The 16,884-nt window shown below is 53.5% G+C and overlaps 1 protein-coding gene across 2 annotated transcripts in view; it reads left to right on the forward strand.

Annotated features, from left to right (window-relative positions):
* The window catches only part of PRRX1 (paired related homeobox 1), a 73,375-nt gene that overhangs the window by 43,448 nt on the left and 13,043 nt on the right, over positions 1-16,884 (forward strand). For both annotated transcript variants that reach the window (XM_032317480.1, XM_032317478.1), the window contains exons 2-3: positions 11,918-12,093; positions 16,145-16,326. In XM_032317480.1, coding sequence (XP_032173371.1) covers positions 11,918-12,093; positions 16,145-16,326 — 358 coding nt within the window. The remainder of the gene's footprint in view (positions 1-11,917; positions 12,094-16,144; positions 16,327-16,884) is intronic.

The following is a 16,884-nucleotide window of genomic DNA, read 5'->3' on the forward strand; positions in this document are numbered from 1 at the left end:
AACAAAAGTTCTATCAGTGCTTGGGAAATGGCTCTGCCATGGAATGACAGACCGGGCTGCCCCCTTTTGTCCTTCCTCTTGCTTCAACATACTGCTCTCAAAGTCCTTTAATGAAAGTGATTTACAAATTTGAAAAAAGTCTAAAGCTAGGAGAAACCTGAAATAAATAAATAAATCACTCACTCAAGGAGGTGGAGGGCAGGATGCCTGCGTTGACCCAGAAGGCACATTGGAAGCAGATGCCAAGGAAGAGAATCATTTACGTGGATTGTTCTTACCCTTGGTCATCCTGCTTTTCTGGGTATCTCTTCCTCCCTCCCTCCCTGCTTTTTCTTCCTTCCTTCCTTTCTCTCTTTCTTTCTTCTTTCTTTTAGTAGACTCCAAACCTAGTGTGGAGCCTAGTGTGGGGCTTGAACTCACAACCCTGAGAGCAGGCCTGAGCTGAGATCAAGAGTCAGAGGCTCAACCGACTGAACCACCCAGGCGCCTCTGGTTCTCTTTTCTTTTAATCAATAAGATTTGTCATGAGGTCTTTCCTCTATGCTGGCTTCTGCCCGTTATGATTTGAGGTATGACTTCTTCCTGCCAACACTCAGGAAGAGGGGAGCTGGAAATAGTGGCCATGACATGAGTCATAGTGACACACAGATTACTCATAGGTTTCCACCCCAGGCAGACAGAATCACCTAATGACAAGGAGTTCTTCAGGGCTGTTCAACAACAGGGACATGATTCAGTAGAATAAGATTATTCCACATGGATTTTTGAGCGTTTTGCCTGAAACCCTTTTTTTTCCCCCCTCATGTGACCTTAGTGCATCAGCTTCCTTCCTAGTTAAAAGAGTCACACATCCTTGGAGGGGAAATCACTATATAATTAAGGTTTAGGTGTGCTTGGCTGGCAGTCATGTCACTGTAGGCTGGAGAATGAAGTCGCTGGCTTTTGCCCAAGCTCCTTTGCCAGTGAAAGGGAACAGAAAACACAGTGACTAGAAAGGACTAATTACAAGAAAATACAACCTGAAGCTAAACATAATTTTTGGCACATAGAAATGAGTGTGCCAGGACATGTCTAAAATGGTCAGGAGTTCCATAGGTGTCATCATTATCAAAGCCAAACGTTTGTTGGGTGCTGCTACGAAGTACAGGCCGCCATTCTCTAGGCTTTGCTCACCTGCCTCCGAGGCTCGCCTTCTAATTCGGGGAGATAATTACTGATGTAAAGTCTTGCACAGAGAAAGTACATGAAAAGCCTGGGTAACACATGCTCCTGGGATTTATGCGTCTTATAAACAATGCAGTAAACCTTCATTTCAGGAAAATTTGTGTGCCAAGGCTTTCCAGAAACTCACCCCAGAAGGGGCTGTCAGATTTGGTGGCTGCATGTGAGTTGATCAGGGTGTGTCAAATAGGCATTTTCTCTGTTCTTTTTTAGATTTTATTTATTTATTTGAGAGAGAGAGCATGAGCAGGGGAGGGGCGGGGAGAGGGAGAAGCCAACTCCCCAACAAGCAGGGAGCCCAAGATCATGACTGGAGCTGAAGGCAGACGCTTAACCGACTGAGCCCCCCAGGTGCCCCCCAGATGCCCCCCAGATAGGCATCTCACCCGGCACCACTGACATATCCATTCTGTCATTCCAAAGAAGGGCCTCGGTGTGCCAGGATGCTGGGATAGGCAGTTAATAAGTCAGAAAAGGTTCGTCACGGAGCTCGTAGTCTAGTGCGACGGTCAGCAGCCGTAATCGCATTTGGTCCGAGGTGTTGTTAGAAGGCAGGTGTTTCAGATGCTGGATGGAGGGCCACGAGGGGAAGGCTGCTTCTGGCTGGTGACCAGAGAAGGTCCCTGGGATTGCTGACAGGTGACTGAGATTGGAGGAGGACAAGGAACCATCGAGATAAAGACTCAATGGCTACAAGTAAGGCCTAGGATGTGTTGTCAGGTGGAATCAGGCCAAAGGAGAACAGAAAGGAAAGACAAAAAGTCACCATGTCCGCCGCACAACTAGAGTGGGGTGATTGGAGGACATGTCCCAGCATGGCTGAGAGAGGGACGCTGGACTTCAGCGAGACAGAGGAAGCCTCGGCAGACCGTCTTCTGACCTACCTCCCGTGCCGCTGTCTCTGCCCTCCTCCCTGGCCCATTACTGGCTCTGCCGGCCGCCACCCCTACTGGGGTATCTTTTTGTTACCATCACTTCACTTTTCAAGTACTTGTGACTTCTTTCCCCACACCAGTTATAAAGTTCTTGAAGGCAGACTACACGTACGATCATTTCTCTGTATCTCGTCGAGTGCCTCTCTGCCCAGCATGCTTCACACGCTCAATAAATATGTGTTCAAATGCATGAACCAGGTGTGAAAGTTCAGGATTGATGTGACCACCATTAGCGACCTCACTTTGGGGATTAGCCTAAGCTGGTTGATACAGACACTGTCAGTTCACCCGTGGTCAGGAGGTCAAGGCTGGTAGGAGAAAGAAGAGAAACAGTCATTCTCATTTCTGTCTGCTAATTTCAAGTCTATTAGAAACCTTCTGGTTTCCTCTTTCTCTGCACTGTGTTTATAGGTGAACTTGGTTCTTTTAAAATGGAGTCATGCTGCTTCCAGCTTGGAGACTGATCTCTGTAGGGGGCTCTGGGTGTGGAGGAACAGTCCAGTCACCTGGGCTGTTCCCAAGCATGGGTGACAATAGCCCTCATCCACTCTGTCCCCAGCCAAAGGTGTTCTCAAATGAAGACAAATCGAGACAAAGCAAACCAAAAACACAACAATAACCACAAAAGAACAAGATTCAGCCACTGCCTTAAATAAGCTATGATTGAAAGTTTTCTGTTGGACTAGTTACGGAAAATACAAAACAATCCCTACAAACCCACGGTGCTGGATCTGGAGGAGATCTTAGTCACTGGGTCCAAACTTGTGATTTTGCAATAAGGACGCTGAGGCCCAACGTCACAGATTTGACCAGTAATCCTGCTGGGTTAGAATCTGAGCCTCCTGATTGTCCCCCCCCCACCCCCGCCGAGCCCTTTCTACATTGTTCCGCAGAGAATTTAAAACAAAATAGAAGTGTGTATGTCTGATTGTGACAATTTTAAAAACGTGTGTTGTTCCTATCTTGTATTTTACAACCCGTTTTACAGACAAGATTGAAACGCAGAGATGTTACGGTGCGGCCTCTTCCTCCACAAAATACTGAGCTTAAATCGCTCTTTACATTTGGCTCTTCTTATTCCTAAAAGGGAATTTTAGGGGTTTCTGGGTGGCCCAGTCGGTTAAGCGTCCGACTCTCAGCTTTGGCTCAGGCCTTGACCTCCGGGTCCCGGAACCGAGCACAGCGTCGGGCTGCATGCTCAGCGGGGAGTCTGCGGGAGATTCTCTCTCTTCCTCTCCCTTGGCCCCCACTCAGGGGCACGCTGTCTCTCGCTGAAATAAATACATGAACCGGAAAGAAGAGAGAGACAGAATTTAATTTCCTTCCACTTAAACGTCATTGGAAAACAGCAAGCCTCTTCTGTTGACCGCGCTAGCAGAGTCCGGGCTCCACAGCGGTCCGACGTCTAAGACTGGAAAAACTGCCACGAGGGGCTGCAGTTCTCTACGGGCCCCTCTTGGACTCTGTCTGGTGTCAGCACAAAATCACCCTGGTTCCTTCTCCTGTTGCAGGGAGAAGTGAATTTCCTGTTCCCTGTGGCTTTCTGCGCTGTAGGCTGCTTGTGCTACAGTTAAAACTTGAGACGAAAGAAAAAGAGAGAAACAACTTGAGATGAAGAAGTTAAGGAAGTGAAATCCTGTCTCTCTTCTCAGGTTTTCAAATGCCCACGACAGCCTCTCCATTGTGTTTTCTCCAGCGAAGAGTCTTGCTGCGTCACCGCGGTTCTCCCAAGGCCCGAGCTTCGTCACTAACTGCACGTGTCTCCGCTGCTCTCGCTTTCAGCTGTGCTTTTTTTAAAACCTGCTTTTTCCCCAGATTTGTCTTTAGAACCTTAAAATTTATTACCCCTCTCCCCCCAAAAATGAATCATTAAAAAATACGACTCAGAGTGGTTACCTCCCATGAAGACACCAATTTCTGCGGCTAATGTCAAGATTGATGTTGTGTCTCTTTCGAAGTGACAACAGTCTCGCTACAGAGGAGAAGGGCCATGGGCAGAAGGCAGGGCCTTACTCATCTAGAGCTCGGTAATCCTGCTCGAATACCCGGGCTCTCGTGGGGACCACACACCTGGAATATGGCAAGTTTAGAAAGCTCTTAAAATCTCAGTCAGAACTCACTCTTTTCCCAGAGCTTTGCCTTTCTTGGTTTTCTTCTCATCCCGTTGGCATTTACCAAAGGGGCTCAGATATTTAGGGGGAAAAAAAATCACTGAATAAATATTGAGTAATATGACCCAAGATTCGTGTTTTTAGACATGTGGCAACCAAATTAGTCAACCCAAGGCACACCGGCTGGGAAATCACTGAATTTTCAGAGCCGGGCTTAGCCTTTGGCTTTCTTCCTGTTTCCTGTCTTTTTTTTTTTTTTTTTTTTTCCCTTTCTACTTCATTTCTAGTGAGATTACTTGTTAAAAGTGCCCGTGGCTTACCTGTCTTTGAGTGTAGAATCTGCCTGCTTTCTGAACGTTTCCCCAAAATCTGAACTGAGAAAGGAAAATTGTCTTCTTAGAAAGCCAGGAGTTGACTAGCAGAAAGAATGTCCCAAATGGGGCTTTTCAGACAAACGTCTGTGCATGACTTCTGTGGTGCAATTTTGGATCAACCACCACATCTCAGATCTTGACTCTTAAAGCTTTTGTTCGTTTGTCAAGCTCCGTAGATCTCACTCCGTGGTCCAGTAGCCAAAATCAAACCAACGAAGCGGCGTCACATATGTGGGTGGTTTTCTCACTTTCTCTGCAGTTTTGCTGTGATAGAAATCTTCCCGATTAAATACCAACAAACAGTGAACAGAAGGAAAAAAAGAAACAACAGCAGTGGCTTTGAGCAGTCAGTCTGTCTCTGAGGAGAAACCATGCTAGCGGCGGTGGCCGTGAAGCCTGCCCTTGCCCGGTGCCTCTCCAGTGCCAGACCGCGTGCCCGCCGCGTGCGCATCGCGCTGTCCGATGACCCAAGAAAGCAGGTCGTCTTACCTCCGTTTTACTGTTTTGTAAACTGAGGCTCGGAGAAGGAAGGCGGCTTATCCAAGGCCACGCAGTCAGTCAGAAGCTGGGCCTGTGGGAGAGCACAGGTTGTCTCGGTTCCCAAGCCGGTTCACCTTCCCTTCTCCTCCGCGCCGTGCCCCTGCCAATGGCTGTTCAATTGGCACTGATGGAAAGACTCTCGTTTTCCGGTTTTTTTGTTTGTTTTGTTTTGTTTTGTTTTTTGACATCTAGAAATGACTTGAAAGTAGGTAAATAGGTAATTCATCCGTAAAGAAATTGGGAGTAGGTTACATATCTGAAGCCAGGATTTTATTTTATTTTTCATACAAGAGAACGTATTTGTTGGGTAATTGAAGTCCTGTAGTAATAATTCTGGCACATGAGTATTTTACATCTGATCCTCCGTTCGTGTTTACTGAATGCAAACATACATGTTGTACTTCAAGTTTACAGTCAGAAGGAGACTCAGAGTCCCACAGCAGGTCCCAGCATGAGGAAACGATGCATCGAGTCCCAGGAGAGAGCCAGGGTTCCAGCACGGGGCTGCTTGGGGAGGCTTTACGTCGGCTCTCCTCGGGGTTCCGATCAGGAATCCTTTCAGAAAAACGTCCTAAGAGAGTTAAAGTAGATGAGGTGATCCTGAGCTGTGGCTCTCTGGGAAAGGCTCTGGCCTGGAGAGGTGCGAGTGAACCCATGAGACAGAGTCAAAAGCAGCACAGGTCCCACGAGGACACCTCTGGCCCTGCAGGCTTCTGTCTTCCGAAGGATCGTCCGCTGTGCTGAGAGTGCTGAACTCTGAGCTGTCTCCACATGAAACCACGGTAGCTTTACACAGAGCGACTGACTCAGCTTTGGGGGCAAAACTATTACAAATAATATTGTACACTTTTAAGAGCATTTTATTCTCCAAAGGATGTATGTCCCCAAAATTACATCTGAGGTGTTTTCATGCTATCTTCTAAGGCTTAGGACTGACACTTGACTAAAAATAAATAGTGTTATTTGCCAAGTTGACTGTAAAGAAAGAAATTTGCATGTCAAGGACGATGATGCGAAGTTCAAGGTCCGGCAGCTACAATGTGACCAGCGCTGCCCCACAGCCGGGCCTCCGTGTCGGGACTCCGTGGTGGAGGAGCTCAGCTGTGCTGTTGACAAGGCATGGGTGCTCCGTTAAACTTGGCTTTGGTCATCGTGATGCGCTAGGCTTGGTCTACACTGCAACAGCCATCCCAGTGAAATGACCCCTGTGCCATTTATCGGGCACATATTAAAAGGACACAGTCCTAATTGCAATTGGAGCTTAGTGTAACTAAAGAAACTCAAATGAATGCCGCCGCTGTATCTTGCTGCTTTTCATAGGCCTTGCAAGAAAAGCTAAGCAGTTTTTAGTGGCTTTTGCAATTACACTTCCCTTCAATTTTCCAAAGGTTGCAGGGCCCGAACCGCACAAATCCCATTAAAGTAAGTAGTTGTTGTGCAATGTAAGTTCCTTTGAACACATTCTTCAATGCCCATAAAATGATCAGCGGGCTGCTCTGGAGATCCGCTCGCCTGCCATGTTTTCAACCAAAAGGAAGAAGGCAGGCTTTGATGTGGTGGTTGGTCTCTGCTACTGAAGCTGGCGTTTTATCTTCTTGCATCAGATTTCTTTCCAAATTGATGTGACTCAGGCATACGAAACACATTTTTCTTCAGATTTTATTCCTAAAATATGTTTTTGCTGTACCTTTAAATTACATTTGGCTGACCTATTTGGAATTTCCAAGGCTTCTCCCACCAGATGCAGAGCAGAAGAGGGTCGGGGTCTTTGGGAGCTACGGGAAGCCCGCCGGGCGAGTGCGAGGCCGTCGGCAGCTGGGGTCACCCGTGCTACCCGGTCCCCCCTCAGAGGACCGACCTCCTCACGTCGTCTTCCCCACCCAGCCTTCAGGGCAGCTTGGCAGCCAGATGTGGGGTCCCCTGTGATTGCAGCCCTGGGGACGCACAGACCTATTGTTCCCTTTACCTTGTACTTGAATGTAGGGGCTCCCACTGAGGACTCGGAGCGACGCTCCCATGTGTTCTCATCCGCATCCATCACAAGGGCCGTTCCTTTTAACATCTCGTTCTCACCAGTGTTTCTCCTTGTTGGAACCCTTCCTTTATCTTGGAGCCTCTTTTCTACTATGGAATAAAAATGAAGGATGAATTTCTTCATTCATGAAGGAATCAGAACCACACAGCTCCTCCCATCTCTCCTAACCTGTCTGAAGAAGAGAGAGTGAAGGTTCTGTCCTCCACGGGTAAAGTTATCCAGAAACAAAAGATACTGTTAACCCAGTTATTTGCTAGAAACTGTTAAAAAGAATAACTGGGAATTCAGAAATTATTCAGCCTTCAAAACTTCAGGTGAATCGCCAAAGTTCTAAGTTTCTGGGACTGCATTTATGCCACAACATGACCATGACTGTTTCAAGACTTTATTGTCTCATCATTTATCAAGAGACCCTCAGTCATTTCCACAGGAATATGGAGCGCACAGAGGTGACAAAACATTGGCTCTGAGAGAACCGAACCATCATTTTTTAAGTGTTTGATGACACACTAAAATATATGTAGGGATTAAGAGAATGGAGAGATAGTATGGATGGAAATTACCGCAGCGTCTTAGAGGAGGTCACACTGGGATGCATCATACAAAACGGGGGTTCTGAACTGTGTCCTGAAGTGAACGAAAGGGAAGGGCTACTAAGGATGCAGAGAGAAGACGGAAAACGGGGTTTGCTACTTCGTGAAGACCTGCTCCTGTTTAACTGAGGAAGCGGAGAGGAGCGGAGGCCACGGAGAAAGAAACTTCGGGAACATTGGATCATCTGCTCTTCCCGATGAGAGAGCTGACAGTTCTGTGACTCTTCCGGTAGGAATGACAACGCGTGACACACAGGGACCCTCTATCTTAGACCCTCTTTGTAGAATTCATGTGGAAAAGCCTGCATTTCCTACAACATCTCCCCAGGGGCGTGGTTTCGTCTGTGCCTCTGACGCTTCACGCGCGTGACCGCGGTCACTTGCCCTGGAGGCCGCAGCGGCCTTGGCAGGGCGGGCGTCCGGCTCCGGCTCCGGCACACCGGGTCGTGATTGTGGGAATTCTCACTTCCTTCTTCGAGCCTTCATGGCCCTCCTCTGTAAAATGAGAGCGTGGAAGCCCACAGCGTCTTCGGCTTCCTGAGGTGCCAGTGTTCTGGGACTCATGATTCCACGTGAAAGTACACCTGCTCACAGGGCCATTTTGCTTTTTTTTTTTTTAACTAGGAAACGTGGCCGTAACTGTATACTGGCAATTTACTCCATCATCCACAACACACGTAAAAATACATAATCATTCACAAAACCCACAAATGCCTCGCATCAGAAATACTACGACTTTGATAAAGTCGCACCCGCGCCCTCTGTGGTTATCCCGCAGCTCGCTGCGTCCCGCCCACGCCAGAACCCCAAAGCCTGAGACGCCCCCGATGTCCAGTTGGACACCGGTGTCCTTGGGCAGCATGTGTTAAAACCGACCTGCCCCGTGACTGGTTTTACAGGAAAGACGACCCCTCCAACCACACACACGCGACCTCCTCCCCGTCTCTCAGCCGGCGTCCAGACTCTGCGAGAAAGGGCTTCTCACAGGCGCCGCGAACGAGGCCTTTGCAAAGCTCTGCGACCTGCACCGCTCTTCTCGGGCGCCCAGGGGCCTGGGTTGGGTCCCGTCTTCTCCCGGCTTCTGTGTTCTTGGAGGAAAACGCTTGTGGCGGGTGAGCAAAGACAGCCGAGCCCGCGGGCTGCCGCTCGAGCTGCCAGCTTGAGCTGTTCGACGCATCGTCTCGTCCCGTTAGGCCGGCGCTAGGGAGGGCGTTTGCCAGATCCAGGCTCCTCGGACCCGTTATTTGTGTGTCTTTTCTCACCTTCAGCATGACCCGGGCCGGTGTTTTCATTTGTTAAAAACAACAAGAACCTTCACTGGGAAGCGTTTGCTGGCCTCGTGTCAGGTCACCCTAACTATTTATTCTGTGTCATAAACTATAATTCTCCATTTCCTTTCCTCCCACGTCAGGGAGCTGGTGGTTTCTCGTGGACAGTCGGTGGAATCTGAGCGAACGGTGGAAGGTTTTAAAGAACTACCAAGAGGTTATGTAGCAGGTTGTAGGGCTAAGAACCAAACATAAAATATTCTTGTTCTTGATCACGGTTTGGCAGCACAAAAAGAAAAGGCTCATAAAACAGCATAAAGAATTTAGAATGTGTGGCTCTACCAGAGAAAGACTTCTCTTTGAGGGAGACAAACCAACCGTAGGACTGGCTTAATAAGGGGTTTCCTTCATGTGAATAAACGTAATCGTCCAGGGTCTGTCCGATCGGTCTCAGTCCGGGGCAGGATGGAATCTACAGGTTTTTGCCAGAGCCCCGTTTGAGAGGAGCACGAAATGCACGTTGTGCTGCCGTCAGAAAGGCCCGGATGACCTAGAGAGACTGAAGTACAAGCCATATAAAGCTAGATAGAAAGATTGGGGAAAGAGAATGGAAACCGCAGGAAAGACTCCAAATATTTAAATACAAAGGAGGACACAGAGGTAAGGCCCCTGCTGAGCGCTGTCTGACCCAGACTTTGGTTCTAGTGTGGATGTGGCTGTGGCTGCTTCTGCTGATAGGTGAACAGTGGTACAATCGGGCTGTGGCTGGAATGTTCCAGGCCTCGATCGGTCCCCGAATTTGCACTAGTTCAACTGGCTCTCATGTCAGGATGCTGCGGAAATGACATTCTTACCGAAAGTGTCATAGCAGCTTCTTTGACGCAAGGCTCCTGGGAACACAAAGGGAACAAAGCCAGGGAGGTGGTCGACTGTGAACGTGACCCTAAAACAGAAGGAGTAAGTGTCAGTTCTTCTTAGCCGGGGGAATGGAATTGGGATTATATGGGTTTTTCAGCAGAAACCCAAAAAGACAAGGACATTTCAAGTTCAACAAGCACGAGCTCTCTCCGGGTGCTTGAAACACCCCGAGGAAACGTGCGGTCTCCGCTCAGCCCTCGGGGAGAAGGGGTCTCTGAGCAAAACCACTTGGAGGCCTCAGTTGTCAGGCACTGAGGGATCCGGGCTGGGGGATCCTGGATATAAGCTGCACTTTGAATCCACATCCAAATGTAGACCGTGCCCTCAGTTTGTGACAAGAATAATATGACAGCTCGGGCAGGTATCAGTTCTCTTGAGGATCCGGATTCATGCTAGTTGCTTTTACTTATTTTGTAAGTAGGCTCTGGCCCCGCCGGGAGCCCAGTGCTGGGCTTGAACTCATGTCCCTGAGATCAGGACCCGAGCTGAGATCAGGAGTCCACGCTTCAGCGACTGAGCGGGCGCTTTCTTGAGTGTGTTGTGTCTCTGGCCAGAGGATCAGGAGACATCAAGTGCTGGGAAAAGACCCAGGAGCTCCTCCTGCGTGTGGAGCCGGGGCCAAGCTCCTCTCTCCGTCTGTCCCCGCTCTCGTCCGTCTGTCTCCGGCCAGGCTGGGAGTCCGCCGGGAGGGCCGCGGGAGTGGAAGTCCAGCTCCTCCGGCGGAGCACGTGTCTCAGGCTCCGCACCCCTGCGCTGGACATCTCTGGGCGCGGCATGGCCTCCGCAGGTGGCCCGGCCTCCCTGGATGGCTCGCTGGTGGCGGCGGTGCCGCTGGTGTTGGCTCAGCTTCCCGCATCCATCTTCCTGTCGGTGCTGGCTCGGGCGGGGGGGGGGGGGGGGGGGGGGGTGACCCACCACCCTCTCGCCCCATGCGCGGGCTGGGTGAGCCGCTTGCCAAGGTGTGTTTGGGGGAATCGACAGGAAAACAGGTGAAAACTTGGGGTCACGATTCCCCAGAGGTCCTGGGTGAGACTGTTTCGGAGATCTTGAGGTCCGGTCCCGGCCGGGGTCCTCCTCGGGGGAGCCTCAGGCCCGTGCTGGCTGGGGGGCGGGTGTAGGGGCGCCTCCCTGATCTGGGCCGAGGCTTCAGCCGCCGCCCTTAGCAGAGCACGGAGCCTCGAGCACAGGAGTTAGGAATGACTCGGTGTCCCCTGGAGAACGCGTGGGGAAACGGGAATCGTCCTCACCAGTTTGAGTCACTCTGCATTCGTGGTTGGTTGGTTGGTTTTTAAGGTTTTATTTATTTGACAGAGATCACAAGCAGGCAGAAAGGCAGGCATGGGGGCAGGGGAAGCAGGGTCCTCACTGAGCAGAGAGCCCGATGCGGGGCTCGATCCCCGGACCCTGAGATCATGACCTGAGCCGAAGGCAGAGGTTTAACCACTGCGCGGCCCAGGCGCCCCCCGGGCTCGTGACTACGTGGGTACGTTAACGAGGAGGAGCCAGAGTTGCTGATTTCCTTGGGAGGACACTGTGCGGAGGATCACGAGGAGCATCAGGCAGCTCAGGCCCCCGGCAACGTCCTGTCCTCCGGCATCTCCGCAGAAGCCCGGGGAACGCGGTGGCAGGGAGGTGTCCGCGGCCGCGGGGGCAGAGCCGGCGTCCGGGAGCGCGCGGTCTCCCGACGGCTGGGGCTGGTCCGGGGGTGCAGGCGGCCCAGACGGCAGGACCGCGGGGCTCGCCGGCGCCCGAACTCACGGCCCCGGGGCCCGCCGCGCCCGCGCGCTGGGAGGGACGTTGGGCTCCAACAGGGCAGGTTGGAAGGGGGCGCGGGGCGCGGCGTCTCCCCGCGGGCGCTCCGGAGCGGGTGGCCGGGGACCCCCGCGACCGTCGCTGCTCAGCCTCGGTTTCTCCCGCCGCAGGTGACCCGCTGAACTCGGAGGAGAAGAAGAAGAGGAAGCAGCGGCGGAACCGCACCACGTTCAACAGCAGCCAGCTGCAGGCGCTGGAGCGCGTGTTCGAGCGCACGCACTACCCCGACGCCTTCGTGCGCGAGGACCTGGCGCGCCGCGTCAACCTCACCGAGGCCCGAGTGCAGGTACCGCGGCGGCGGCCGCTCCAGGGGCCGCCGGGGGCGCGACCAGACCCGGTTCTGGGGGCAGCGGAGCGTTTTTATTTGCTCTTAAGGTTTTATTCATTGATTTGCGAGAGGGCGGGCGCCAGCGGGCACCAGCGGGCGCGGCGGGCGGCGGAGGGGGGGCGGGGCCGAACCCCGCGTGGGCCTCGACCGCAGGCCCCCGGGATCGTGGCCCCAGGGGACGGCAGGCGCTTTGCCGACGGAGCCACGGGCGTCCCCGCGCAGGATTTCTACGGACCGGCTGCGAGCCCTTCGGTGGGCGGCCGTACCCCGCTTCGGGGCGCGCCCCGCGGCTGCCGGCCCTGCGGAGCCGGCGACCCGCGTTGTTTTCCGAGCGACTGACTCGACACCACCCCCCGCGCCTCATCTCCTGCTGCTGCTTTCGGGGTGTCCAGACCGGCGGGAGACTTGGGGGTGCGCCCTGCTGGGAGCGGACGCGAGCGCAGCGGGAGCCGCCCGGGAGCCCGTGTAGGGGCGACTCCGTGCTCTGTGCAGGGGGAAGGCAGCGCGCGGGGCAGCGCAGGGGGCAGCGCGGCCTACGACGTCCACGCGGGGCCGCTCGGCCGCCCTGACATCACGCGGCGGGATTAGGGACGACGACAATCGCCTCGTCGCCAGCACTTCTGGAACCCTCTGTGCCAAGTGCGGTTCTAAGGCCTTTACGTGACCTGGTCTGCTTACTCGTCAGGGCGCTGGCGGACGCCCCTCGCCTTGCAGATGTGGACACTGAGGCACGGAGAGCTTGGAGCGTCTCCCCGGTGTCGCACAGCCGGCGAGCGGCTCGGCCGGGACCTGAAAGCAGACCCAGCTCAGGCTGTCAAGCCCCAGAGGAGACGCGGAGTGAGGCGGCGTCTCCCGGCCGAGGGCTCCTTGTTCGGCTGCGTCGCTGTCGCGGCCGCAGGTGATGACCTCGGTGTCCTCTGGAGCTGGCCGCGCTGCCGGCTGACAAGGCCGGGCGCGGATCCGGCCCATCCGTCCTGTCCGCTCGAGGAAATGGTCCCTAGTGTTTGTGCTCAGTCCGGGCTTGAGGGATTTCTTTCTGCGTGTGACAGATCTCTGGACCGACAGGACTGGGGCGAGACCCTCAGTGCATGGAGGTGGCAACTGTGTCTGTGCCACGAGGCGCTGTATACCTCGAGGGACGCTTGAGTCGATGGAGAGGGCCCTGGAGGGCCCTTCCGCCCGAGGGGAACCTTGGCCAGAGCCGCCCCATAGGGAAGCGGTGACCCCACCTTGAAGGGCCTCCCTGGGAGGAGACAGAGGTCAGCGACAGGGAAGATTGTCTAGACCCCTGCCCGCGTGGGGGCGAGGCCCTCAGCACTGCCTGGCGGTCCCTCCCTGCTGGGGTGAGAGGGACCCACGGGATCTGCAGGGACGAGACTCCGTTGTGTCGTCCCGTTCCGCCATCCCAAGCACAGCCCCGAGGTTTGCCTTCCCACGGCCTCTTCCCCACGCTGCCATCCGCGGTGCGCCAAACGCGCTCTGCGTTTCCACCTTAAATCCCTTCCTCTCCCTTCACACCCGCTGCGCCTTCTGTGCCCCGGGCCTTGGCCCGCCGCGGTGTAGTGAGTCATTTTAGACCCGCAGCTCCTTGAAGCACCACTTTGACTGGCACAGAAGGGCACCCGGACAGGCCGTGCTGGCATCGTCCTTTCTTCAACGTGGAAGAGCGGCTCGTGAGCCGGTCCTGCCCCCGTTACAGGGACAGGCAAAGGCTTTCTTAGACGCTGAAACTATTCGCTCTTCCTCCTCTCTCAGCGCACTGTGTTCTGATCCCTCTGGCGGCCGTGGGCATTTGGGATGTGAGCGGACAGAACTCTCCCTCCGCCATGTCATTCCTCCTCCGGGAGTCCCCTTTCCGCAGTCCGCACCGCTCCCTTCCGACCTTGGCCTTCTTTACGGCATCCGTCACAACACGACACCGTTATGTTGAGTCGCATGTGGGCCAACGTCCCCACGAGTCTGTGAGTCCTCTCGGATGGGAGCCGTATCTTACCACTTTTGCAAAAATTCCTCCCCCCCTTTCTTTTTCCTATTCTTTTTCTCCCCCTCGAACATCTATCAAGCACCTATTATGCTCTTGGAAATGTTTCACTTTGTGGGGATGAGTAAGACACTGGCCCGCTCCTCCAGGGCGTGGTCGGTGGGAGACCGAGACCGTAGATGGGCCCGCCACCCTGTTCGGACGCGTGAGATGATTCCTCCGCTCAAGGAATACACGAGAATTCGTGATAGACCAGAGGAAGGGACGATCAAATCTGCCCCGGGAAAAGGGTAAAAATACACTTAAATGAAGCACCCATTCTGTGCCACTCTCACGACAGCCCCGTGCGTATTAGTGTCCCTGGGCGGTGCGGAGGCGCTGAGGACGGCATTTTAAAGCAGCGGGGCCGGCATTTTCATCCAACTCCATCAGACTTGAGTCATGTTCTTTCCACTAGGATTCTTCACAAGAAGGGGATATTAAAGTCAAATCTTGAAAAGCAAGTCGCTGGATGCCTGGACGGAGGGGGGGGGGACTGTCACAGGCAGAGGGCGCCTTTGGTTGACTGTTCAGAGGCGGGAACAACGGAACACACCCGGCAGTCCCGAGCCGGAGGCGGGAGCTGGAACACGGAGGGTCCATGCATGAGGCCCGCCAGATGCAGGACGTGGCTGGGTTGGTGGACCAAGAGCTCATTCCCGAGCAGACTCTGTTCTGTGGTAAGAAGTTTCGGTTCTGTTCGGTGAGCAATGGAGAGCTGCGGATGACAGCGGATTCCACTTACATTTAAGACGATCAAGGTAACAGTAGTGCCAAGGACGTAGGAGCAAGAAAAGAGCGGGACGCGTGCGGACCCAGAAAGCAAGCGCGAGTCACCTTCTCTGACTTCTGCCCGGCCCTTGCACCCACACGACCCACGGGGCACTAGCCGTGTGGTGTTTTACACCAGCATTGCTCCCAGGAGCCGCACACTGTCCCACTCCACACCACGGGATGGCTTTTTCCCAGGCCTCGTCCTGCATTTCCCGTTAATTGTACCTAAAAGATTTGTTTTGCAGTTTGTCAAAGGTACGTGCCGGTCTTTTTTACTTGACTGGGAGCTGCTATGAGCAGAAAATAAGCCTCATCTCCCTACTCCCGGCAATTAGCACAGGCTCTGGAACACGGCAGGGACCTCCGAAAGCTTTCTCGAATGAGTGAACGACTGCACACGAGTCCGTGGCTCTCTGGACGACTGGAGTGGTCACGAGCCAGATGTCCTCGAGCCCAGGAACGCAGCCGCTTCCGATCCCAGTGAACGCCAACAAATTACTTACTCTCGTCGAACCTGTTTCCTCGACTCTGAAATAGAAAAAGTAAAACCCAGTATACGGAATGAGCAGGATCAGTAGAAGCAACGAATGCAGTGCGCTTCTGGAAGTTTCTAGCCCTGGCAGCTCTGGATAAATGAGAGGCGTGCCGCGAGCGGGGACGGGTCCTCTGGCTGTAACTTCCTGCCCCTGCCCTGGTGCTCTTCGCAAGGCCCCAGTAAACCACTTGCTTTGTAGATTCTTGCCGCAGGCACCAGTGGATCTGGACACGGAGAACTTTCTTTAAATGTCCAATAAGCATTTCAAAAGTGGATGATATTTTCACATTTTGGAGAATTCTGAAAAAGACTTCTAAAAAAGCCAGTCTCCATGGTCTAGCGAGGTTTTTCTCTTTTCCTGGATTACAAAGCAACAAGGGTTATAGACCACATTTTGCTGCCTCGTGGGTTGGTCTTGGATCTCCTCTTCGGGGGGTGCTGATGGAGGCCCGGCAGGGGCCTGTCGTGATCGTCTCTGATACGAGGGCGGTGAGCTCACGCGGCCGCCAGGGAAGGGCTGTGGCATCTTTGTATCGCTCTGGGAAGAGGGCTGTACCTGACCCGTCTCTTCTGGGGAGGCGTTATAGGGTAACCTTGGCCAGGACGTTGGCGTGATTCGCGTAACCTCCTCTTCTTTGTTTCCCTCTCCCCGCTGTGCTCTGCTCCCCGCACTCTTCTAGGTGTGGTTTCAGAACCGAAGAGCCAAATTCCGCAGGAACGAGAGAGCCATGCTGGCCAACAAAAACGCTTCCCTCCTCAAATCCTACTCAGGGGACGTGACTGCTGTGGAGCAGCCCATTGTGCCTCGTCCGGCTCCACGACCCACCGACTATCTCTCCTGGGGGACGGCCTCTCCGTACAGGTGAATGGCGGGCCCGCCCCCCCTGCTCCACTTCCACACGTTTCTCAGCGGTCGGTCGCGCGCAGCTGCTGGTGCGGCCGGCTGACATTTCTTACTGGGTTACCCTCTTCAGAGACACTCAACTTGCTGACACCCCCAGATTTTCACGGGAGATTACTAGTTGCCCCAGGAGCAGGGTTTGGGGCAGAAGAGAGAGGGACGGGCCATCAGCAGTCTCCTCTTGGACTCAGGAACTCTTGCACAGGTTTCAAAGATGGGGAAGAATCTAAAAGAAAAGATCATTAAGCTTTGCCCAGAGTCCCTCTTGCGACCATTCAGGAACAAAACTTGACGCCACTTCCAAATTTAAGATAGATGGGTTTCATTACACTGAAGGAGAAATTTAACTCGTAAGGCTCCAAGTGTAGGCTCAAAGGTGAACGTTATGGTAAAACTGATCTGGAATTAAAAGACAAGAAGGAAGGAAACGAAAAGGAAGGGAGGGAGGAGCGAGAGACACACAGAGAGACAGAGCCAGAGAGGGGGGAAGGGACACCCCCAGCCGTTCTGACCACGCTC

The sequence above is a fragment of the Mustela erminea genome, chromosome 17 (assembly GCF_009829155.1).
Source record: "Mustela erminea isolate mMusErm1 chromosome 17, mMusErm1.Pri, whole genome shotgun sequence".
Taxonomy (NCBI): Eukaryota; Metazoa; Chordata; class Mammalia; order Carnivora; family Mustelidae; genus Mustela; species Mustela erminea.